Here is a 22,364-nt window from a genome sequence, read left to right as displayed (position 1 = left end):
ATTTCTTCTTCTTCCTCTCTCCTCCTTCCCTCCTTTCTTCTTTCCTTCCTCCCTCCCTCTCTCCCTCCTTATTTCCTTCCATCCTTCCTTCCTTCCTTCCTTCCTCCTTTCTTTTTTTTTACTTTCTTTTTCTTTTTTCTTCTCTCCTTTCCTTTTTTCCTTTCTCTTCCCTTCTTTCTTTTTCCCTTCCTTCCTTCCTTCCTTCCTTCCTTCCTTCCTTCCTTCCTTCCTTCCTTCCTTCCTCCTTTCTTTTTTTCCCTTTCTTTTTCTTTTTTCTTCTCTCCTTTCCTTTTTTCCTTTCTCTTCCCTTCTTTCTTTTTCCCTTCCTTCCTTCCTTCCTTCCTTCCTTCCTTCCTTCCTTCCTTCCTTCCTTCCTTCCTCCTTTCTTTTTTTTTACTTTCTTTTTCTTTTTTCTTCTCTCCTTTCCTTTTTTCCTTTCTCTTCCCTTCTTTCTTTTTCCCTTCCTTCCTTCCTTCCTTCCTTCCTTCCTTCCTTCCTTCCTTCCTTCCTTCCTTCCTTCTACCAGATCTTTCCTAAGTGCAAATGTTAATAGTGTGTGTGTGTGTTTTTGAAGAAAGTTAGACCAAGAGAGCTCTGGATTCTCTAATGTGGTGGTGAGGTGATTACTATTGTTAATAGTCCTTCAATTTCAAAGAGGACCAATGACATTACAGATGATGTCTTGACTTGCTCATAAATTGGAATTAAATGAGAAAGAGTTGCGCAAAGTCATCAGCCTCTCTCTGAGTCATCGAAATTCAGTGGCAGAACAAAAGTCAAAATTCAGTGAATGAAGGAAGATTCATGCCACCTGCTTGCACTCCCTTGCAACCAGATTTCATTAGTCAGGAATAAGAAATAAGCCCATCCTTAGGCACTGTCCAAGATGCTGACCTTGTGCCCTCCATCCTCCTCTTCCCCTCTCCAAAAAATAAGCCAGTCCAGATCTTTGCATAAGTAAACTGTTTTTATTCACTCTATAATGTACAGTGGTATTGTACAGAAAAGAATAAGAATAGGTAGGGTCTTAGGCCAAGACAAACCCTGATTCTCCCTTCACAACTCTCCTTCCCTGTTAAATGTAGTGATTATTTGTGATGTAATTTGGAGTTTTTTTTTACATTTGTTTTTAAATTTTTTGAGTTCTAGGTTCTTTTTTTGTTGTTCTTTTTTTAATTTTCAAAACATATGCAAGAATAATTTTTTCAACATTGACCCTTGAAAAATCTTGTGTTCTAATTTTTCTTCCCCTTTCCCTTACCTCCTCTCTTAGAAAGCATATAATCCAATACATATTAAACATGATAAAAATATATGTTAAATCCAAAGTAGGCATGCATATGTATACAATTATCTTACTGCATAAGAAAAATCAGATTGTGAAGTGATTTGTAATATAATTTGTATCTCTGGAGATCCTTTCACCTCTGGGTGAACCGAGGCAAATGTCCTTTGTTTCACTCCCTAACCACCTTCTCCACCTTATCCTTCTGCACACGCCAGCTTTAAGGGTCTTCTGCCAACTCAAAACTAAAACTTTTTTTTATTATTAAAGCTTTTTATTTACAAAACAATTTGCATGAATAAATTTTTCAACAGTGACCCTTGCAAAACCTTCTGTTCCAAATTTTCCCCTCCTTTCCTCCACTCTTCCCTTAGCTGGCAGGTAGTCCAATACATGTTAAATATGTTAAAATACATGTTAAATCCAATATATGTTTACATATTTATACAGTTATCTTGCTGCACAAGAAAAATCAGTTCAAAAAGGAAGAAAAAGAAAAATTAAAAAGAAAACAAAATGCAAGCAAATAACAATAGAGAGAGTGAGAATGCTATGTTGTGTTCCACACTCTGTTCCCACAGTCCTCTCTGGGTGTAGATGGCTCTCTTCATCACTGAACAAGTAGCACTGGTTTGAATCATCTCATTGTTGATGAGAGCCACGTCCATCACAACTGATCATTGTATAGTCTTCTTGTTGCCGTGTATAATGATCTCCTGGTTCTGCTTATTTCACTTAGCATCAGTTCATGTAGGTCTCTCCAAGCCACTCTGAAATCATTCTGTTGGTCGTCATACTAAAACTCTTGACCAATTTGGGGTTATCCATGCTTCTTGTGATGGAGATGTTCAAGTTCAACAGAACCAGACTTAAAATCTGAAAATCCTTTGAATTCCCCAGATGACATTTGCCTTTTCCCTTCAACATGCCTCATGCTGTCCAATCAGATATACCCCAATCAGGGTGACAGTCAAATTTGCAAGAGCTCCCTCCCAACCATTCATCCTTCATGGGATTCTCACAATATCCCTTAGAGGTGAAATTAGTAGAAAGCTTATTATTATCATTGATCTTGATATTCCTCCCTACTTTAAACCCCAGGATTTTAGAATTTCTATTTTATACATGAAGAAACTGGGGATTTATGACTTGGCCAATGTCACATAGATTGTAATTGGTAAGTGAATTTCTAAAGAATTTCTATTCCTCTCTCCCCCTACATCAAATTTACAGAAGATTTAAGATTAGAACCCAATTCTCCTGGTCACCTGCTCTTTTCATGACATTATAACATGGCAACAATAGGTAGTAACAGGAGGTAGAGAGCTGATCTCTGAGTCACTGACCACTGAGTTATGTTGTTACTGACCCTTTCCCAGTACTCTAAGCAACTCTCCAAGACTTTAAATTGCAGAATAGTTGATGATCGATTTCTTTTTTATTAACCTATTTCTTGAAGAATGGAAATAAGCATTTATTAAGCATTTACTATGTTCCAGGCATCATGCTAATTGTTTTACAATTATTATCTCATTTGATCCTTACTACAACCCTATGAGGTAGGTCTATTTTACAGCTGAAAAAACTGAAGCTAAATGATTCAGCTAAGGTCACAGAGCTGCTAAGTGAGTGGAACTAGATTTAATTCAGGTCTTTAAACTCCAAGTCCTATATCCACACCCAGCTGCCTTTGAAGATTTGCAAAATGCTTTACATCTGGATCACACTTGATCCTACTAGAAACCTATGAAATAGGTGCCATTATTTTCCTCATTTTACAGAAAAGGAAACTGAGGTGAAAAGATGTAAAGTGACGTGTCCAGAATCATAGAGCTAGAAACTATCTGAAGCAGGATTTGAATTCAGGTGTTACTGAATCCAGGTCTAGCATTCTGTCCATGGTATAACTTAGCTCTATTCAAGGCTTTTCTTGTAGAAAGAACTAACCTGACAATTAAAGATATTCACAAAACACACTACCACCAACTTAGTTTAGACCATCACCGCCTAGGCCCAGATTATTTTGAAAGCCTTCTAATTGGTCCCTGTTAGTCCACATTCTCTTCTATCATTTTCCTGTCAGATTGATATTAATAAAGCACAGGTATGAGCATCTTACTCCTTCACCAAAGAAATTCCAGTGGAGGTTAATGACCTCTAAGATGAAAAATAAACTCCTCTCTTTGTCATGTAAAGCCAATTTCCCACTAAATAGTATATTTTCTCCAATTACAAGTAAATATAGTCTTCAACATTCATTTTTGTAATATTTTGAGTTCCAAATTTTCCCCTTCCCTCCCCCCTCCCCAAGATAGCAAACAATCTCATATAGGTTATATTATGCACAATTATTTTACACATATTTCCACTTCAGTCATGTTGTGAAAGAAAAATCAGGCCAAAAGGGAAAAACACAAGAAACAAAAAACAAAAAGTAAAAATAATATATAAAACCCTTTTCAATATGGCTCCAATCTTTCCAGTCTTATTACATACTACTCTCTTTCACAGACTTTACATTACAACCAAATTGATGTACTATACATGATATTCATCTCCTATTGCCATGTCTTTCTTTGCAGGAGCTACAGAGCCATTCCTAGGATATGCTCCCTCTTCACCACTGTCTCTTAAATTCCGTCAGAGTTCAGCTTGATAGATAACAGACTTTTCCTGATTCTCTTTTAGCCAGATTACTATTAATATTACTCTCACCACTTTCTTTACTCCTATTATTCATGTGCTGTTGAACAGAACTGGAGGAAATCACAAAACTGCTTTTTGAATCCATTAAAAATTTGTCACCTAATGTTGACTTCACATCAGCCTTCTCTTCCTCCATATTTGCTACTCCACTCTCCTCTTCTAAAGCTCCTATGGCATCTCTCTTCCTCCATTCTCTCAACTGAGGACTTTTACTTCATCCTTCACACACATACACAAAAATCAATCAATTGCAAGAAGAATCCCTACTTTTTCCATCCTATTCACATCCTATTATTCAGACATCTCAACCCTTTGTTCTCATTCACACTGGTCTCTGGTAGTGACCCTTCTCCTTCCCTACATCAGTCTTTCTAGAAGTTCCCTCGATTCCATTCCCTTCTGACTTCTCTAGCAGTTAGCTCTTACCATCCTCCCTACTCTTTCTTATCAGTTTCTCCCTTTCTCCTGCTTCCTTCCCTATTGCTTATTAACATACTCATGTCCTCTGTCTTTATGAAACCCTTGTCTGATCCTATCATCTTTAAGAGTTATCTGAGATTTCCCTTCCCTTTCTCAGGTAAACTCCTTGAGAAAGCCATTTAAAAGCAGTGTTTCTCTTCCTTTTCCTCTCATTCTCTTCTGAATTCTCTGCAATTTGGCCTCATCAAATATCTGAAATTGCTCTTTTTAGAGATACTAGTGTTCTCTTAATGGCCAAATCTAATGGTCTTTTTCTCAATCCTCAACCTTCTTCTTGATCTTTGTAGCATTTCACACTGTTGATTACCTTCTCTTCCTTGTGACTCTGCTCTTACCATTTTCTTACTGATTGTTCCTTTTCAGTCTCCTGTGTTCATTCTTCACTCATGTTACACCCTCAAAATTTGGTGTCCCTAAAGTCTCTGCTTTGGGTTCTTTCTTACTTTATGCTATTTTATTTATTGAGCTCAAAATCTCCCATGAATTCCATTAATATCTCTAGTGAGGTGGCTCCCAGATCTAAGCTTAATTTTTTTCCTCAGTTACAGTAACAGACTAATTATTTGACATTTCCAACTGAGCATTCCAGTGACATCTCAAATTCAGCATTTCTAAAATGTGTTTTTTCTTCAAACCCTCTCCTCTTCTAAATTTTCCTATTACTTCCACAAAGGAGTAATTTATAATAAATCTCCCTTTAATTTCATAATGTCATAGGATGATAGATTTAGAGCTAGAAGGGTCCCAATTCTCCCATAATCCCATATAGATGAGGAGACTGAATAAGCCTCCTTTGTTCATAGACACAAAGCTGGTGATATTGGGATCTTTCTTTCTTTCTCCTTCCCTACTTCCCTCCACCTCTCTCTCTCATCCTTTCTTTTCCCAATTTTTTTCTTCTTCCTTCCCTCCTCCTTCCCTTATACCTTCATTATCCCATCTCCACTATATCAGATGCTCACAGATCTTTGCAACTCCACCATGGCAACTATCATATCATACTATAAAATGTAGAGAGTATCTTATCTTCCCCACTGGACCCTGAGTTCCTTGAGTAATAGTAATAAAAGTTTGCATTGCATCATTAGGTTTACAAGTTGTTTTCTTCCCAACAACCCTGTGAAGTATGTAGTATAAATATTCTTCTTCCCAAATGACAGATGGCAAAACTGAGACTCAGAGAAGAGAAAGACTTCCTCAGGATCACACAACTTACTAGTAGGACCTAGTAGGTCTTCTGATTCTGGGACTGCCAAGTCAATAAACCACCACTGGCTTTTTATATGCTTATCCTCATCTTTTTATCCACCAGAAGGCCTCTGCCTGGCAATACAGGTGTCTGTTGAAATGAATTAGAAGATTTGCCAAACCATGTCACTATTTCTTTTCATCAGGAAACTCTCCTAGAGAACTGGCTCGATGTCCATATTAGTGTATTCTTCATTTCGATAAGAAGCGGCCCATCGATCAAGTTATCAAAGGCATAGGAGCACTCAACGATTTTATTCTTGTGGCTTCCACCAGGTCCATGGTTTTTAGAAAGCATCTTCCCATCTTCTAATGGCTCCAACGTTTGGCGATTCAAAGGAAGAAAGACACTTGAGATTCAGTCTGGACTAAGGAATGGCGTACTTGCTCCTTGCTGTGAAGAGAAAATGGACATCTTGAGATAGAGACCATCACCTTTCAAGACTCTTCAGAATCTGGCTGACCCCACTTAGGAATGGCTAGTGATACATTATCATAGTAGGCTATAGGACCAAGGCTAGGTAGGGAGGCAGGTGAAGCCATACTGGAAGAATTTGAATGAATAAATGAATGAATGCTGGGTACATCCAAGGTACTGACTAAGTGAAGAGGTCTATGGAGTTTTCTTGGCAAAGACAATAGAGTGGCTTGCCACCTTTTTCTCCAGTATGCCCTTATTTTACAGATGAGGAAGTGAGGGAAATATGTTAAGTTATACACCCAGAATCACACAGCAAGGGAGGATGTGTCTGAGGTTGGATTTGAACTCATATTTACCTGACTCCAGCCCCAGAGCCCATTATTCTACATAGCTACTGCCTATAATATTTATAAATGAGTAAATAAGATAATGTATGAAAAATACTTTATAAAGTTTTAAAATTGTAATTCAAATATCAACTATTAACAAAATGTCAAAGCAAAAAAATTTTTTTTTCTTATTTTTCCCATAGGTATGGGATATCAAGAAGATTACACTTGTCTCTGACCAACTTTTTAAAACTTTTCTTATACTATTCATGTACTCTACATTATAGTCACTCTAGACTATTTTTAAGGTCTGCCCTTTCTTGTCCCTGAGCCTTTGCTTCTCCATAGTGCCCAGTTCCTCCATACCTCTGCTTACAGAGATCTATCCCATCTTTACAGGGGTCCCTTTTGGCATAAAGCCTCCCCTAACCTCCCCTAGGCAAAAATGATCTCTCTTTCCTCATGTTTCTCAAACACATTGTTGCTATTCTCCTTTGCACCTTTCCTATTTTGCTTGTACTAGTGGAATTTTGAGGCCACTTAATAGAGGATAAAATCAGGACTTATGTGTTATTTCATCTTTATAGTTCTCCCTAAGGCTTAACACAGGATGTGTACTTAATTAAATTGAATTGAATTGAATTACAGTTAAAATACAACCCATAGACACATAACTAAAATATTCCTTCATTCATACTACTTTCATGCTCATAATCTTGTTTGATTTTTCTGAGCAATTCTGTGAGATAGACAGAGAAGTAACTATTTCTCTTACAGGTGTGGAAATGGAGGCTTATTTGAGTGATTTAATCAACATCTAGAATCCATTTCTTTCAGTTCTGACTTCAATGCTTCATCCGTCATTCTATGGTGGTGTTATGTCACCATAGAAATTGAGAGAAAAATTAGATAAAGATATGATTCATATGGATCAGAATCATTAGGAAAAGGGTGGAAGAGCTACAAACTGAGCTGTGTTATGAATGTTGGGTAAGATTTGGATGAGCAGAGAACAGAAAGAGAGAGGACTTGGGGGCAGCCAGGTGATACATTGGATAGCGCACCAACCCTAAGTTAGGAGGACCTGAGTTCAAATCTGGTCTCAGACACTTAACACTTCCTAGCTGTGTGACCCTGGGCATGTCACTTAGCCCCAATTACCTCAGGGAAAAATAGGGAGGACTTGTTTTTTGGGATAGGTATCATCTTCTAAGGCCATATAAAAACTCTTGGACATTCTTTTATTCCCTTTCCCCTGCCCCCAATTTACCTGCTGATTATTGTAAGATATATGACCAAATGTGTGTGTGACAGAATGATCTCTCCAGCCCATGATTCGGTGGACAGCATGGTTAGTGTTGCCTGCATAGTTAAGCAAATGATAGCGTATCTCTGTTTGACTCCCAGTTGGCTCCTGGTTCTCTTCCTGATTTCCAAAAACATCTGCCAAGGTTTGGAGGGAGGTAAAGGAAAAGTTCTTCCAGTCTGCTTTAAAATTTAGGTCTTCAATCTAGAATGCAGAAACAAAGGATAAGATTATTCAGGGCAGGCTAGGTTTGGGAGGCAAGCACAGGATTTTGAGTCTGAACATGTAGTTCTGCTACTTACTTGCTACTTACTATCTTGGAAAAATCATATCCTCTCACTGTAGGTCTCAGTTTCCTTCTCTATAAAAATGTCCCTGGCACATAGTAGCTGCTTAATAAATATTTGCTTATTTATTAATGAGGAAGTTGAAAAAAACAAGGAGGTTGGAGTAGATGAAGGGTTCTTTACCAAGAGTCAGTGAATTTATTTTTTAAGAATATTTTGATAATTGTATTTCAAAATAATTGGTTTCCTTTATAATCCTATGTATTTTATTTTATCCATTTAAAAACTAATTTTCTTTTCCTGAGAAGGGTTCCATAAATTTCATTAGACTGCCAAAGGGGATCTATGATACATGCAAAAATTGAAGAATTCCTGGTCCCTAAGGTCTCTTTCACATCCAGATACAATGATCCTAATGTCTCATAAAAACCCTCTGTTCTAGCCATGCTGAACATACTCTGACCACATCATTTCTATTTCTGTCTTAGATCCTACCATTTCCCTGGCCTGGATTCTCTTCTCCCTTTTAAGAAAGAGGCTGGGTTTCTCATCACATTCCTGGCATGAATTTTTTTTAGAGTTTCCAAGAGATGACAATCAGAAAATGAAAGTAAAAACAGGATATGAGATGTACTAGATAGATAGACCAAGAAGCAAATTCATAAGCCTATGAGGAAGAGGAGAGGAAGCAAGACAGAAAAAAAGATTTCAGAATTCTAAGACTTGAGTTCAAAGCTAACTTCTAATGTCTAATGACTTATGGCCCATATATTATTTAATTTCTCTGTACTCTAAAACTGTAAGTTGTAGTTGGTAGAAGGGGTATCTGTCTGAGAAGGTCAAGGTCAAGGGGAGAGAGAGAGAGAGAAGCAAAAAGAGAGACAGACAGAAAGACAGAGGCAGAGAAAGACAGAGATAGACAGAGACAGAGAAACAGAAAGAATGCATAGTGGATAGAAGGCTGAGCGTGAGTTCAAACCTTGTCTCTGACACTATCTTTATGTCCATGGGTAAATCATTTAAATTCCCATGCAATTCCAAACAATTTTCTCTCTCTAATCTATAAGTTGCAGATTTGTCAGCCTCCATTGGTACAGTTCCAGAAAAGAAGCTCTCTTCATCAATGAAATAACAAATCCAGATAAAAATATAAATATAAAATTATATTTTATATATACATATTTTCATATATATAAGTATATATATATACATATATATATATATATATATATATATATAAAAGGGGCACACATTATTATCATTATCATAAATGTCAAATAGGAAAGAGGCAGAAGTAGGCAGGAAGAGTAACTTTGCAAGCAAAAATTTGCCAATCATGCATTCCAAGGGAAGTCAAAATACTCTGAAATGGTTTCTGTTTATCAAATGGCCCCATTTTTCATTCTCTATGTAGAAGGCAGGAGGCAGCTGTTGAAGCTTTTCCTACAAAGGTTACTTTCCATCTATTCTAAATGCATCTTGTATATAGTCTCCCTCATATTAACTCCTTGAGGACAAAGACTATTTTTTGCCTTTCCTTGGATTTCAGCTCATAGCACAGTGCTTGATACATAGTAAGTGTTCAATAAATACTTGTTGAGTGATATATATAATCACAAAAGGACAAAATAATAGAGTATTAGTGTTGGAAGAGACTTTAGAAATCAAACTCCTCATTCTTGATCCATCAACTAACCAAAAATTGTCAAGCCAAATACTTACATGCTCAACCGTCTGTCTAGCCCTAGGGTTGGGATAAGAGTTAGGCAAGATGAACAGTTGCTTAAATGTGACATCCAGAAGGTATAAGGAAGGACACTTTGCAGAATTAAATTTAAGTTTATTATTTTCCATAGATACATTTTAGTGCCCCAAATGCTGTTTTCCACAGCACATATGTAGGGTCTGATTTGCCTTATGGGGGAATTCAGAAAAAGGAAAAAATTAATTACTGGCCCTGAAGAAATGTATGTATATAATTAGAGAGTTACAGTCTTAAAGGAAGACTGAGAGACTTAGACTGTTGGACTGGAAGGAACCTTAGAGATCATCTAATTCAATCCTCTCATTTTACAGAAGAGGAAAATGAGACCAGATGAGGAGGTGATAATAGTCATACAATGAGTAGCAAAGTCAAGACTAGGTGATTTATCTTCTGCTACACTAGGCTATCTTCTATATGAAATGATAAATAGAAAAATCAAGTATCATGTTACCATTAATTATATAATAAAAATAACAATAACAACAATACCCATGTATGTAGCATCCTAAGATTTTTTGGTAAGCTAAATGGTAGTATACAGGCAGAATTGAGCTCTGAGATGGGCAGGAGGCTACCCTAGGTATTTTGTTATAATGTAAAGAGACTTAGATATGAGCTTGTATCTTGCTTCTGATACATACATTGGACAAATCATTTAATGTTTGCTTCAGTTAGCTAAATGTAAGATACAGAGATAAGAGTTGATGATCTTTAAGGTTCTTTCTAGCTTTAAATCTATAATCCTGTAAGAAGATTTCAGAAAAGGAATGGGATGTAGGTTAGGTTTTGAAAACATACTAAGCCATGAATAGGCAGAATTATTAGGTCAATGGAGATAACTAGGACACATTTCTCACCTTTTCATTGTGCTTGTCACCTTCCTTTCTGAGAATAGCACCTATGTGCTGAAAAATATCATCTAAAGGAAAAGAAGAGAAAGAGATTAGTTTTTAACATTTAAAGAGATGGTCCTTAAATGACCACATTGTTTTCTAGAAACCAAATCTGGCACACAAGATTCTTTTCCTCTTGACTTTCAACCTAATCAATCATCTCAGGAGGAAAATCAGCCCTTTCTACCAGGCAGGACATTGGTAAGATTGGGGGAGGAGGAAGACATGGATAGGCAAAGAGGAGAGGAAGATGTGGATGGGGGAGGGCTGTAGCTATGCTACGTAGGTAACCTGGCAATTCTGTTCACTAACCAAATGAGTATGAGTCTTTTTCCCCTAGGTAATTTTCTGAAACAAATGGAACTCTTCCTGTTCCAAGGCTTCAAGATAAACAAGACAGAAAACAACATATTAGAAAGAAAATGGCCCTGGATTGGGAGTCAGAATTGGTTTTTGGTCTCAGCTCTGCCACCAACCAACCAATTAGATAATCTTAAACAAATTGCTTTATGTATCTAGGTTTTTAGTTTCACAGGGTCACAGATCTAGAGCCAGATGGAACCTTGGAAACTGTTGAGTCCTACCCCATCATTTTATGATGAGGAAAGAGATGAAATGACTTGTCTAGGATTATCAAGGTAAATCATCAGAGGCAAGCTCTGAACCCAAGTCCTCTGACTCCAGAGACAAGGTGCTTTTCACTGGACTATACCAATGGCTTCATCTTTAAAATGAAGTATTTGCTCTCCAAGGTCTCTTAAAACTCTGCAATCCTATTTATGGTTATAATCTGCAATGTTTTATAGATCCTGCCCTAGGAAATTGACCTAGAGGCCAGATTTAATATTCTGTGACCAAGAATGGGGAAAAAAAATGCTGCCTTTTCACCCTATGATCTCAGAGCAAAAGTCCATGCAGGATCTTGGTTAAAATCATGCTTACTAGATTCAGAACTTCTGTTTGAAGGCCACTGGTCCCTTGGTGGGGGCTGCCCATCTTGGTTGGGAAGTCCAGTAGAATCAAGAGTCCTGACTTCTGTGAACACTGTCTCTTGTACTTCCACCTCATTGGAGTCTGGAAACAGAAAAATATATATATATTTTTAAATACATATATGCTTTTTGGTCAGGGAGTTTATAACTGAGAATAAAGCAATAGAATGAGTGTTCTGGCTGGCTCTGCCTAACCTATCACATGAAGACATTAATATGAGAGAAAATATCCCTTATCAGTTATTAGGTCAATAAACCGGCAAGCATTTATTAAGCTCTTGCTATGTTCTAGGAATTGTGTTATACAATGGGGATCTAAGCAAAGGCAAACAAACAAAAATTGTCCCCATTTTCAAGGAGCATACATGGTAAAAGGAGAGATAGCATTATAATTGTAGTTGTCGTCATTGTCATCATCATCATCATCATCACTGCATCCTTCATTTTTGTACCACTTTTAGATTTTTAAAGTGGTTGGAAATCTGTTATCTCATTTGATCCCCACAATTGCCCTCTTAACATGGGTAAATAGGGCTTGTACTCCCATTCAACAAATGAGGAAACTGAGGCTCAAAAGAGTCTAGGTGGGTGTGCCCAAAGGCACACAATTGATAAGAAATTAAACTCAAGTTTCCAGATTTGGGGTACAATGGAAAAGGGTTCAAATCTCAGTCTGATATTTTACCAAGTTGTGTTATTTTGAGCAAGTTGCTCAGTTCAAGTCCCACTTTCTGTAGGAAGCCTTTCCTTGTCTCCAGGCTTCTACTGCCTTCTTCTCTGTGTATTTCTTCTATGTACCTATTACTTACATTAAACATAAGCTTCTTGAGAGCAGGGGCTGTTTGTGCTTTTCTTTGTATCTACAATGCTTAGCATGATATTGGAAACAGTACTTAATGTGTTGACTTATTGACTATTCTTTGAAATTTAATTTCTACATCTACAGAATGAGAAGGCTGGATATCTAAGGTTTTTCCAGTTCTAATGTACTATGGTTTCCAATTCAGCATCTGGCTTCAGTTGAGTCTTTCCAGTGCTCCCTTAAGATACCATCCCATGTAGCTACTCCATGTAGCTAACTCATGCTTCCATGTCCCTGATTTTTTTGAGTGATCTCAAATTAATTCATCTTTCTTCTCTGAATTTCTGCAGCAGTATTTTCTAAGTGCTTTCTCTTTCTCCCTATTCTCCATTGCTTCTCAGTTCCTAGAATATTTCCTTTTACTGTTACCAAGACCACCTAAGATGGCCAATTCTCTTGGTTCCCAGAAGCAAGTTCCCCAGCACCTTCTACCAGAGTGATTCTATCTTAGGTGATTTGGTATTTACCAAAAGCTCATTATATTCACAAAAAGGTAGACTAAGTGCTGTCTACATAGGGCAGCTACATGGGATAATCTGATGCACTAGGAAGACTCCATTGTAGCAAAGTAGTCTTCCCCTTTAGGTACCAGAAATTTTATCATTAGAAAGTTATTCCTTTGGGTTAAACATTTCCCACTCTTTTCAAGGGCTAGTTCTTTGGGGAAGGAGAACACATTTGTTTGTTATTAGTTACTAGCACTTTGTGTTCCTGGAATTATCTCATGCTTTCCTCCATGCTAAGAGAACAGAGTGAAGGTAAAAGATTTGCAGTGGAGTTTCTAGGTAAGCGGGTGGGCATGTTATAGAAAAATAAAAGAAGACCCAGTAAGCAGAAACTGAAAGTGATGGGAGCTAGAAACAAACCACTTCAGTAACTGTAATGTACCATGAATAAAAAGTCAGGAGACTTCTAGTTCCAAATCTGCTACTAATAGGCCATATGACCTTCACCTATTTGAGTCTTAGTTTCCTCATCTGTAAAATGGGGATGGGATATTTATACTATCTTCCTAAAAGGGCTAAAATAAGGCAAACTTTAGGAATATGAGTTGATGTCCTCTTATCACTACTGGCCTCTCATTTTCTTGGGGAAAGAGTAATTCTGTCAATGAACTTGGTCACTCCCAATCTCATTCCAGCAGCAGTCTTTTTGGGAGGGGATAGGGAAATGGCCAGAGGAAGTCAAGATGATCTTCTCAAGGCCCCCTTCAATTTTCTCCCTACTCACAAAAGAGCAAATGATGGAATAAATACAGATGGGACTTGCCACCCTTCAGAAGTTACCAACTCCATCAGAAGTCTGGCAACTTGGGAGAGAAAGGGGGGAAGGAGGGAACTGCAGAATTGACACAGCTACATGGATTGGTCCAGCTTACCAAGTGAAGTCAAACTTGCAGGTCTATAGCTGATGCACAAAGGAAGAAAAGTAGGCTTTGCAGGTCTCCGTGTCTCAGGGCTTCTAGAATCCAAGCCTGATGATTTTTTGGCTTCTTCATGACTATGTTTCTTAAAAGAAAAGGCTTTTTTGAGGTTAGACTTGTCTTTCTTCTTAGAGATTGGCTCTGGTGGTTCTGCCAGTGCCTCTAAGGGTTCTGGACACTGAGGAAAAACACATTTCTCCTTTGATTTTTTGCCTTTCTTTGTCTTGTCTTTTTTCTTGGAGGTTGCTTCTGGTGGTTCTGCCAGAGCTTCTAAGGGTTCTAGACCCTGAGGGAAGATGCATTTCTCCTTTGACTTTTTATCTCCCCTTTCCTTGTGTTTCTTCTTAGAGGTTACCTCTGGGGGTTCAGTTGGTACCTCTAGGGATTCTGGACTTTGAGGGAAGATGCATTTCTCCTTTGACTTTTTGTCTCTTCTTTCCTTGTCTTTCTTCTTGGAGATTACCTCAGATAGTTCAATTGGTAGAGATTCTGGACCTTGAGGTAAGATACATTTCTCCTTTAACTTTTTGTCTCCCTTTTCTTTGTATTTCTTCTTGGAGGTTAACTCTGGGGGTTCAGTTGGTACCTCTAGGGATTCTGGACTTTGAGGGAAGATGCATTTCTCCTTTGATTTCTTGTCTCCCCTTTCCCTGTCTTTCTTCCTAAAGGTTGGCTCTGGTGGGTCTACAGATGCCTCTAGATATTTGGGGTCTTGAGGGGAGATACATTTCTCCTTTGATTTTTTTTCTTCCTTTTCCCTTGATTCCTCAGACTCTGTTCGGGTCAGGAAATTCATCAGGGTCTTTAGCCACCCATGCTGGCCCTTCTTGTGGGCCTTGTCCTTATGGTTATTTCTCTGGCTACTTTGCTTACTGATGGCATCTTTGGTTTTCTCCAGTTTTGGAGTCACAGAGGCATCATTATCTAATATCTTTACTTGCTTATTCAAGGGTCGGACCACATCACTTAATGCCCGCTGAAGAGAGCGTGAGCCCTGAGAATCCCCAGTTCTTGGCATCTTCTTGGGGTCCTGAAATTTGTCTGGGGAATGGACTTTTCTTCTCAACCAGAGTTCTGCCTTCCATGATGCCCTGTGTTTCTCCATTCTTGTTCCAACTACAACAAAAACAAATACCTTTTTTAGGAAAATGGAGTCCAAGAATACTTGAGAAAAAGGAATGTATTAACCCATAATAAGAAGATAATATTATTAAAAAAGACTTTTTGAGATGTTAGTAGTATGCCATATGCTTAGTCAAAGTGACTGAATTCTCATCTCAGTCCTTTAAAGTAGAAATAGTGTATGTTAATATTATTATCCTCATTTGACAGAAGAAGAAACTGAGGCACAGAAAGAATGTGTGATATGTTTAAGATTTAGTTAGTGACAGAGTTGAAGAATAGAACCTATCACTATATCTCCTGTCCCTAGTTCTACAAGGTATATTGTACTACCATTTCAGTACTTCTGGCATATGACTAAGCCTCTATGTGACCCCACTTTCTTTTGTACTTTAATTTGTTTTAAAATATTTTAAAAATTATCTTTCAGGATTGACTCATCCTTTTGGTTTCAAATTTTTCTTTTTTTTTTAAATAACATTTTATTTCCCCAATTATATGTAAAGATAATTTTAATATATTTTTAAAAATTTTGAGTTCCAAATTTTCTTCCCTTTCTGAGATGGCAAGTATGTTATATACATGCTAAATCATGCAAAACATATTGTCATACTACCATATGATCTTAAGCAACATCTTGAGCTTTGATTCCTCATCTGTAAAACTGGTTTAATATTCTCACTACCTCCCTTTGCTCAAATGAGATAAAAGGAATCTTGAACCTAGAGCTGAAAGGAACCTGAGAGTCCAAAAAGTCTAACTCCTTCATTTTACAGATGAGGAAACTAAAGTTTAGAGGGATTAAGAGAAGCCAAATAGGTATAAGCATTAGAAGTGGAATTTGAACTCAGATTTTCTATTTCTAAACCAGTTATCATTCCACTGTGCCAGTAGCGCTTTTGATAATGTTTATAGGTAACTATAGAATCCCACTGGGCTATCTACACATTGTTGGGGAAACAAATAAAATTAATGTCCTCCTGATGGTAAATCAGTAGAGATACCATGTTTGTACACAATCAAGGGTATATTTTGCCAAAGCAAACTCTCACTGGAGAATCATCCTTAACTGGAAATTGTCTTGAATTTCCTGTCTGCTTTTCAAGGCTAAGAAGAAAGTTGTTGCTTCTGCTTTCTTTCAAAATACATTTTTATTGCTCACTTTTATATTTAGACAAGTCATTTCAGCCCTTTCTCTCCTCCCTTGTGAGAAAGAAAAACAATTAAATAAAAACATTCAACTCAGTGACCTCATCAACTAATGTTTGCAATATTCTGTCCTGTTAGCCCTCATCTATTGTCATGACAGGAGTAGTATGTTTTATTATCTCTGGAATCCTTATTGGTTTTTCAGTTATTCATTATTCATTGGAAAAAAGAAGCTTACTTCTTTTTAGTATCTTCTTAGTATCCTCATTTTACAAGTAAAAAATTATGGATCAGTAAGGGGAAGAGATTTCTCCAAGTTAGTTGCATAGCTGGGACTCAAGCCTAGGACTTTTTATTCCCAAATCCTATGTTCTTGTTTCTATCTTTGGCTGTCTCAAGTCACGTAGCCAAAGTCCATGGAATAAGTCAGTGACAAACACAGGTTTAGAACCCAAATCTTTTGATTTCCCCATCTGGTGTTTTTCTTCCCTGTTGCTCATTGCAAAACACACTTCTAGATCAAGGAACAGAAAATTATCAAAGAACTATATAGCATAGGGCCTGTCCTTACTCCATGTCAGGGTTGAAAAGGCAAAGGAAAGGCTTTGGAAACTTTCCATATGCTAAGGCAGGCCCAAGATAAAGAGTCTATGACCAACTGTGTCATAGATTCCTAGCATATCAGAATTGGGAAGGAGTTTAGTAGGTGTTTAGTCTACCCTCAATCTCCCACTTTATAGATGAAGAGACTAAGGTCAAGGGGAAGTAACTAGCTCAAGATCAAAGAGCAAATGTTGTTCCATGGTCATATGTCCCAATCATGATTTCTTCTTGCTCTTTTAAAAATCATACCTTTGGTCAAGTGGGGGCATCTGAATGGATGCAAATACACCCTCATTAAAGAAATGCCTGAAAATGCACATCCTCTTAATTGCAACTCAAATATATATTACTTCATCTTTGTGTACACAGGACTGTATATTGTCATTTAGTCATTGATCCTCTTAGAAAACAAAGGACAAAGAACAACATCTCCATCTTACCTAATCTCACAAATGAGATGATCTCAGAAGTTACTGTGCACAGAAACTGAGCAGCTGATTATAAACAAGTTATTGGGTTTCACTAACAGGTACAAAGTTCAAAACAATTCATAAATACACAAGTAAGCCTGTTGTCACATGACTTCTAGCAACTCCTGAGAAAGAGAGACAGAGAAAGAGACAGAGATAGAGACAAAGACAGTGACAAAAAGAGACAGGGACAGAGATAGAGACAAATGGGGTGGGGAGAAGAGAGACAGAGAGATCTTCAAAAGATATAAACTGCTATGGGATAAGATTTATTCTTTTCAAACCTACATTATTGCTTTGACTTTTCTTATTACTTTATACTAGTATCATGTATATATTTTTCTAATCTACAATAATAACAGCTCATGTTTATGCATATGTACCCATATATCACTTTTTTGCATGTATGTGGGTATATATAATATATATGTGTGTGTTTATGTAGGCAGCTAGATGGCACAGCAGAAAGAGTGTCAGGTCTTGAGTTAGGAAGAACTGACTTCAAATCCAGCCTCAGACACTTACTAGCTATGTGATTCTAGACAAATTACCTGTTTGCCTCAGTTTCCTCTTCTGTCAAATGAGCTGGAGAAGGAAATGGCAAACCACTCCAGTATCTTTGCCAAGAAAACCCCAAATGGGATCAATGAAGAACTGGATGTGATTGAAATGATTGAACAACAAGAAGGAGGTACAGGATAGAGCTGAGAAAGTGAAGGCTCACTAAAGTGATTGTAAAAGGATTGTAGTTTAAGTAGTTGAGCCTAACCATTTGTGCTCATCATTATGCACCTCGGAAATCAACTAGTCCAACCTTTTCGTTATGTCCTGTCCAAGTTCTTGAAGAGATAGGACCAGGACTTCTCCAACTCCATTGCTGCCTCCACTACATAATTCCTAAACATCTCAGTAGAGCTTGCAACCATGCAAATGATGGCCCTGACTTTAAGACTCTAATACCTGAATCACAATGGCTGAATTTAGAATCTGAAGATTCCACTTTGGCACTAACCATGTTTGTGAATTTGGGCAAAACACTTAAACTCTCTGGGATTCAAAGAGAATGAAACTAGAAGACTCCCAATGTCTCTTCCCATTGTAAAGATAGGATTAACTGGAGTAAGAGGACCAAGGTTGAAATCCCAGTTCAAACTCTTCCTCACAACCTCCCTAGGCCTCAACTTCCTCACCTATAAAATGAAAGAGCTGGACTAAATGGCTTTTGAATTTCTTTCTAACCCTAAATCTGTGATCTTACATCCCCAAGTCTATATAAAACAGATGTAAGATGAAGTCCATGGCAATGACACCAGGGGAAAGAGGGGCAGACAGACTCTGGGGTAAAAATATCAGTCTCTGGAGTTACTTGACTGTGATGCTGGAGAAACTGAGGCAAGATAGAGATTAGCAGTTTTTAATATTTTATTAGAGGGAGAGTTTGGACTGGCCAAGCCATCTTAGCCAGCCAGGGGATTCTAGAGACTCTTATAGGGCTCCAATGATCAGGGAAACAAAGGGGGTGGGGTGGGGGAGAACACTGGTGAGCGGGAACTTCAGGAAAGATCCATAAATTCAGTTTTTGACAGGTTGGGCATAAGGAGGAAGGATCATAAAATTTAGTAAGTGAAGATGCTAGAGACATAGTGTCTGAGATTATAAAGAGAAGGGGTCTTCTAGGTATTTTGAGATAAGCCATCTGGAGTCTATGATTCTTTGGAATGTGGAGCAGCCAGAATCCTGAGACTCAGTTCTCAATCTTAGTGGCCAGGAAAGGGGGGGAGGGAAGGAGGGTTGGGGCCCATCATACTATCTCAGGGAAACTAAGATATTATAATTCAGGGGAACTAATGCAGAGAAACTGAGGCACAACATGACTAACCTTTACTCACTGAATGGGCGTTGGCTCAAACAACCTGAGGTTTGGGAAATGACTTTGATTCAGAAAGGCCAAGGTTGTCTGGGTCATTGCCGGTCTTGTTACTTTTGTCCTGCCACTAGACTTTGATAATTCTGGAGGAGAGAGTAAGGCTGACTCTTTGTACAATTCTGCACAAGTCAAGATAACCACCTTCATGATGTCATTGCTCCTTTTTGAAAATAAACAACAACAGTGGATTGGGGCACTACACAGGGTCTTAATGCATTCAATAACTCCCATTACATCAATGCAAATCAGACCTGTCCCAGATAAAATTATGAAGTAGGTCAAGTCTGGCTTGCTTTTTCTTCTGCTTGTCTCTGAATCCTTCTGTCTATATTTACTTTTTTGGACCTTTTCAGTGGTGTGCTGGAACTGGCTGAGAAGCAAATCCAGGAGAGTCAATTGTTAAATTTTCAGTATGTGTATTTACACTTCAAAATCAGCAAAGCCACAAATCAAAGTTTGATTATTGTTTTGTTGAATATCTAGCCTTAAGAAAGTAATGAGGGGAAATGTTAATAATTCAAATTAAACTTAAAATTGAGCTGTGACTATACGGTTTTTCCCCCATAGAGCTGGTGATTAAACATTTAATAGCACATTCCAAGGTCTATCTTGCTTTTATCTTAAGTTTCAACCAATCCCATCTGAGATATTATTTTCCTCATAGGTATTTCATGGAATCAATCATACTGTTGGATAAAAACTTTTTGTTTTTAATTGTAACTTTTTATTGACAGAACCCATGCCTGGGTAATTTTTTACATTATCCTTTGCACTCACTTCTGATCCGATTTTTCCCTTCCTTCCCTCCACCCCCTCCCCTAGATGGCAGGCAGGCTTATACATATTAAATATATTATAGTATATTGAATGAAATCTTAAAGGCCATCCAGCCAACCTTCCACCTCCAAAAGAATCTCTTTTTTAGCATAGTTAATGGACAGTTATTTGGTTTCTTTCAACTAAGAGAGGGTAATGGATTCAGAATTTCAAGTTCTGAGTTCAAATCCTCACTGGTCATTCACTATAGCATTGTGCAAACTTTGCTGAGCCTGAGTTCCTTCATCTACTAAAAGAAGTAATTGGATCATGTGATCTCCAAGATCTCTTTCAGGTCTAAGAGAATTATTCTATGATCTTAAACTCAGTCAAAAGACTTGGATTCAAGTCTTGCCTCAGGTACTTATGAGCTGAATAATACTGGATAAGTGACTTAACATTTCTTGGGCCTTAATTTCCTCTTCTATAAAATAGGTATAATAATGTTTGCATTATCTGCCTCACACAGCCATTGTGAGGAAAACTCAAAAACCTGAATGATATATAAATGTGAGCCATTATTATATTAAAGAAATATTATGTAAATAACATTAACATAAAGTTCATGACAGAAATAAAAACAAAATACTACCCTAAACAAGAGAAAATCCCTACTATGTACCACTTAATGTGTTCAGCCCTTCTCAAGTATCAAGTTTGAGTTATATAACATTACTTCAGTTCTAATTCCAAACTTTAAGGGTTCCTATGAAACTTTTCAAGTGACCAAACAATAAGAAATAAGGCACTAAGAATAAGGAGACCTGGGAGAGCTTCTTCCTATTCTGTTGTTGAGTGAGAAAGTAGGCAATTATTAAAGTCTCAATGTATTTTGATAATGCAGTGTCCTGAAATACTTGTATGTTTGTGGATGCTAAAGAACCAACAGATAATGCTAATAGCCAGTGGTTATTTTTTTATAGGAAGCTATTTTTTTTTCCTGCAGGAAGGGAGAAAAAGCCTCTGGAGATTTTTGTGCTGAGAATGGAGAAAGTGTTGTTGAGATTTACAACCCCAAATGTTCTTGCAGAGCTGGTGAACCACACCAGCTGGTTTGACTGATACCTTAATAGCAACTGTACTTAACTCTTTTTTGTGGGAAATGGATCTCTTGGGAAGTTAGGTGGGGAGCCTAAGGATCCTTTCTCAGAATAATGCTTTTCAATGAATAAAATAAAATACATAAGATTTCAAAAGAAACTAATTCTATTGAAAGACATGTATTAAAATATTAAAATAAGTTTTTTTTTAAGTTTACAGATGAAAAATTAAGAAACTTTGCTTAGAAAATGCCCTCCTTTTGAAAGGTATCTTTCATTTAAAGGTTTTGTTGTTCAGTCATTTGAGTTGTGATCCTATTCGGAGTTTTCTTGCAAACAATTTGTTAGGTTTTTTTATGTGTACCTATTTAAATGCAAGTTTTCTCTCCTTTTAGAATGAATGCTTCTGGAAGGCAGGAGTTGATTTTGCTTTTTCTTTATATATCCAAAATTAAGCACAGTGCCTGGAACACAGTATGTGTTTAATAATAAATGCTTTGTTGATTGATTGACAATGTAGAACTGAATCATGATTCCCTGTTACTCCATGCAATTTTCTTATTTCTGTCTTCTCCAGCTACATAGAAGTCTCATCCTTTTTTTTTTTTTTTTTTTTTTTTTCCACATTATGCCCTTTTAAATTTGTTGAAGCTGTATAGCACAGTCTTTCTGTCCCTCAAATCTCTACAAACTCAGGTCTTCTGGTTTCAAATTCAAGACGTCCCAATTAACAAGAGCTTTATATACCTTCAATCTCTTCATCATGGCTATTATGCAAACCCCTCTCCATATACACAAACAGATATCCTACATTAAAGATCACTGCCTTGGAAGTCTACAGGCTGTAGACTAGGTAAAAGCATTCTCATTTCCTTCACCTAGTATCATCTGTTATGCTTTCTGTCAACTCACTTTCGTAGTCTAGATTTAGAGAGGCAGCAGGTATGGTACAAAGAGCCCTCATTTTCTTGTCAAAATCCCAGGGTTCAAATCCTGACACCATTTCCTATATGACCTAGGATTTTCCCTAAGTCTCATTTTCCTCTCATATTAAATAGGTTTTACTTTTTCAGTTGTACCCAATTCTTCATGACCCCATTTGGGGTTTTCTTGGCAAAGACACTAGAATAATTTACCAATTCTTCTCCAGCTCATTTTACAGAGGAGAAAACTGAGACAAACAGGGTGAAGTGACTTGCCCGGGGTTGCACAGATACTACATATTTGAGGCCAGATTTAA

General features: G+C 37.4%; 1 protein-coding gene across 1 annotated transcript; it reads right to left on the bottom strand.

The window, feature by feature from the left end:
- Positions 1-6,039: 6,039 nt before the first annotated feature.
- BNIP5 (BCL2 interacting protein 5) lies at positions 6,040-15,102 on the bottom strand. The gene is made up of 6 exons (XM_031968809.1): positions 14,493-15,102; positions 13,953-14,168; positions 11,663-11,794; positions 10,676-10,746; positions 7,740-7,979; positions 6,040-6,113 (listed from the first exon to the last, which is right to left on the bottom strand). The coding sequence occupies exons 1-6, from the start codon at positions 15,100-15,102 to the stop codon at positions 6,078-6,080; spliced, it is 1,305 nt and encodes a 434-aa protein (XP_031824669.1). The 3' UTR covers positions 6,040-6,077.
- Positions 15,103-22,364: the final 7,262 nt, after the last annotated feature.

Source organism: Sarcophilus harrisii, chromosome 4 (genome assembly GCF_902635505.1).
Source record: "Sarcophilus harrisii chromosome 4, mSarHar1.11, whole genome shotgun sequence".
NCBI classification, from domain to species: domain Eukaryota; kingdom Metazoa; phylum Chordata; class Mammalia; order Dasyuromorphia; family Dasyuridae; genus Sarcophilus; species Sarcophilus harrisii.
This window is presented reverse-complemented; position numbering and strand designations above follow the sequence as displayed.

Excerpts from the sequence above, each read along its gene's own strand:
- BNIP5 (XM_031968809.1), bottom strand. The coding sequence starts at position 15,102 with ATGGAGAAACACAGGGCATCATGGAAGGCAGAACTCTGGTTGAGAAGA. Across the intron at positions 11,795-13,952 it reads TGCAAGTTTGACTTCACTTG|ACTCCAATGAGGTGGAAGTA; the intron begins GTAAGCTGGACC and ends TTCTGTTTCCAG. Across the intron at positions 10,747-11,662 it reads AAACAGAAGTTCTGAATCTA|ATGATATTTTTCAGCACATA; the intron begins GTAAGCATGATT and ends CTTTTCCTTTAG.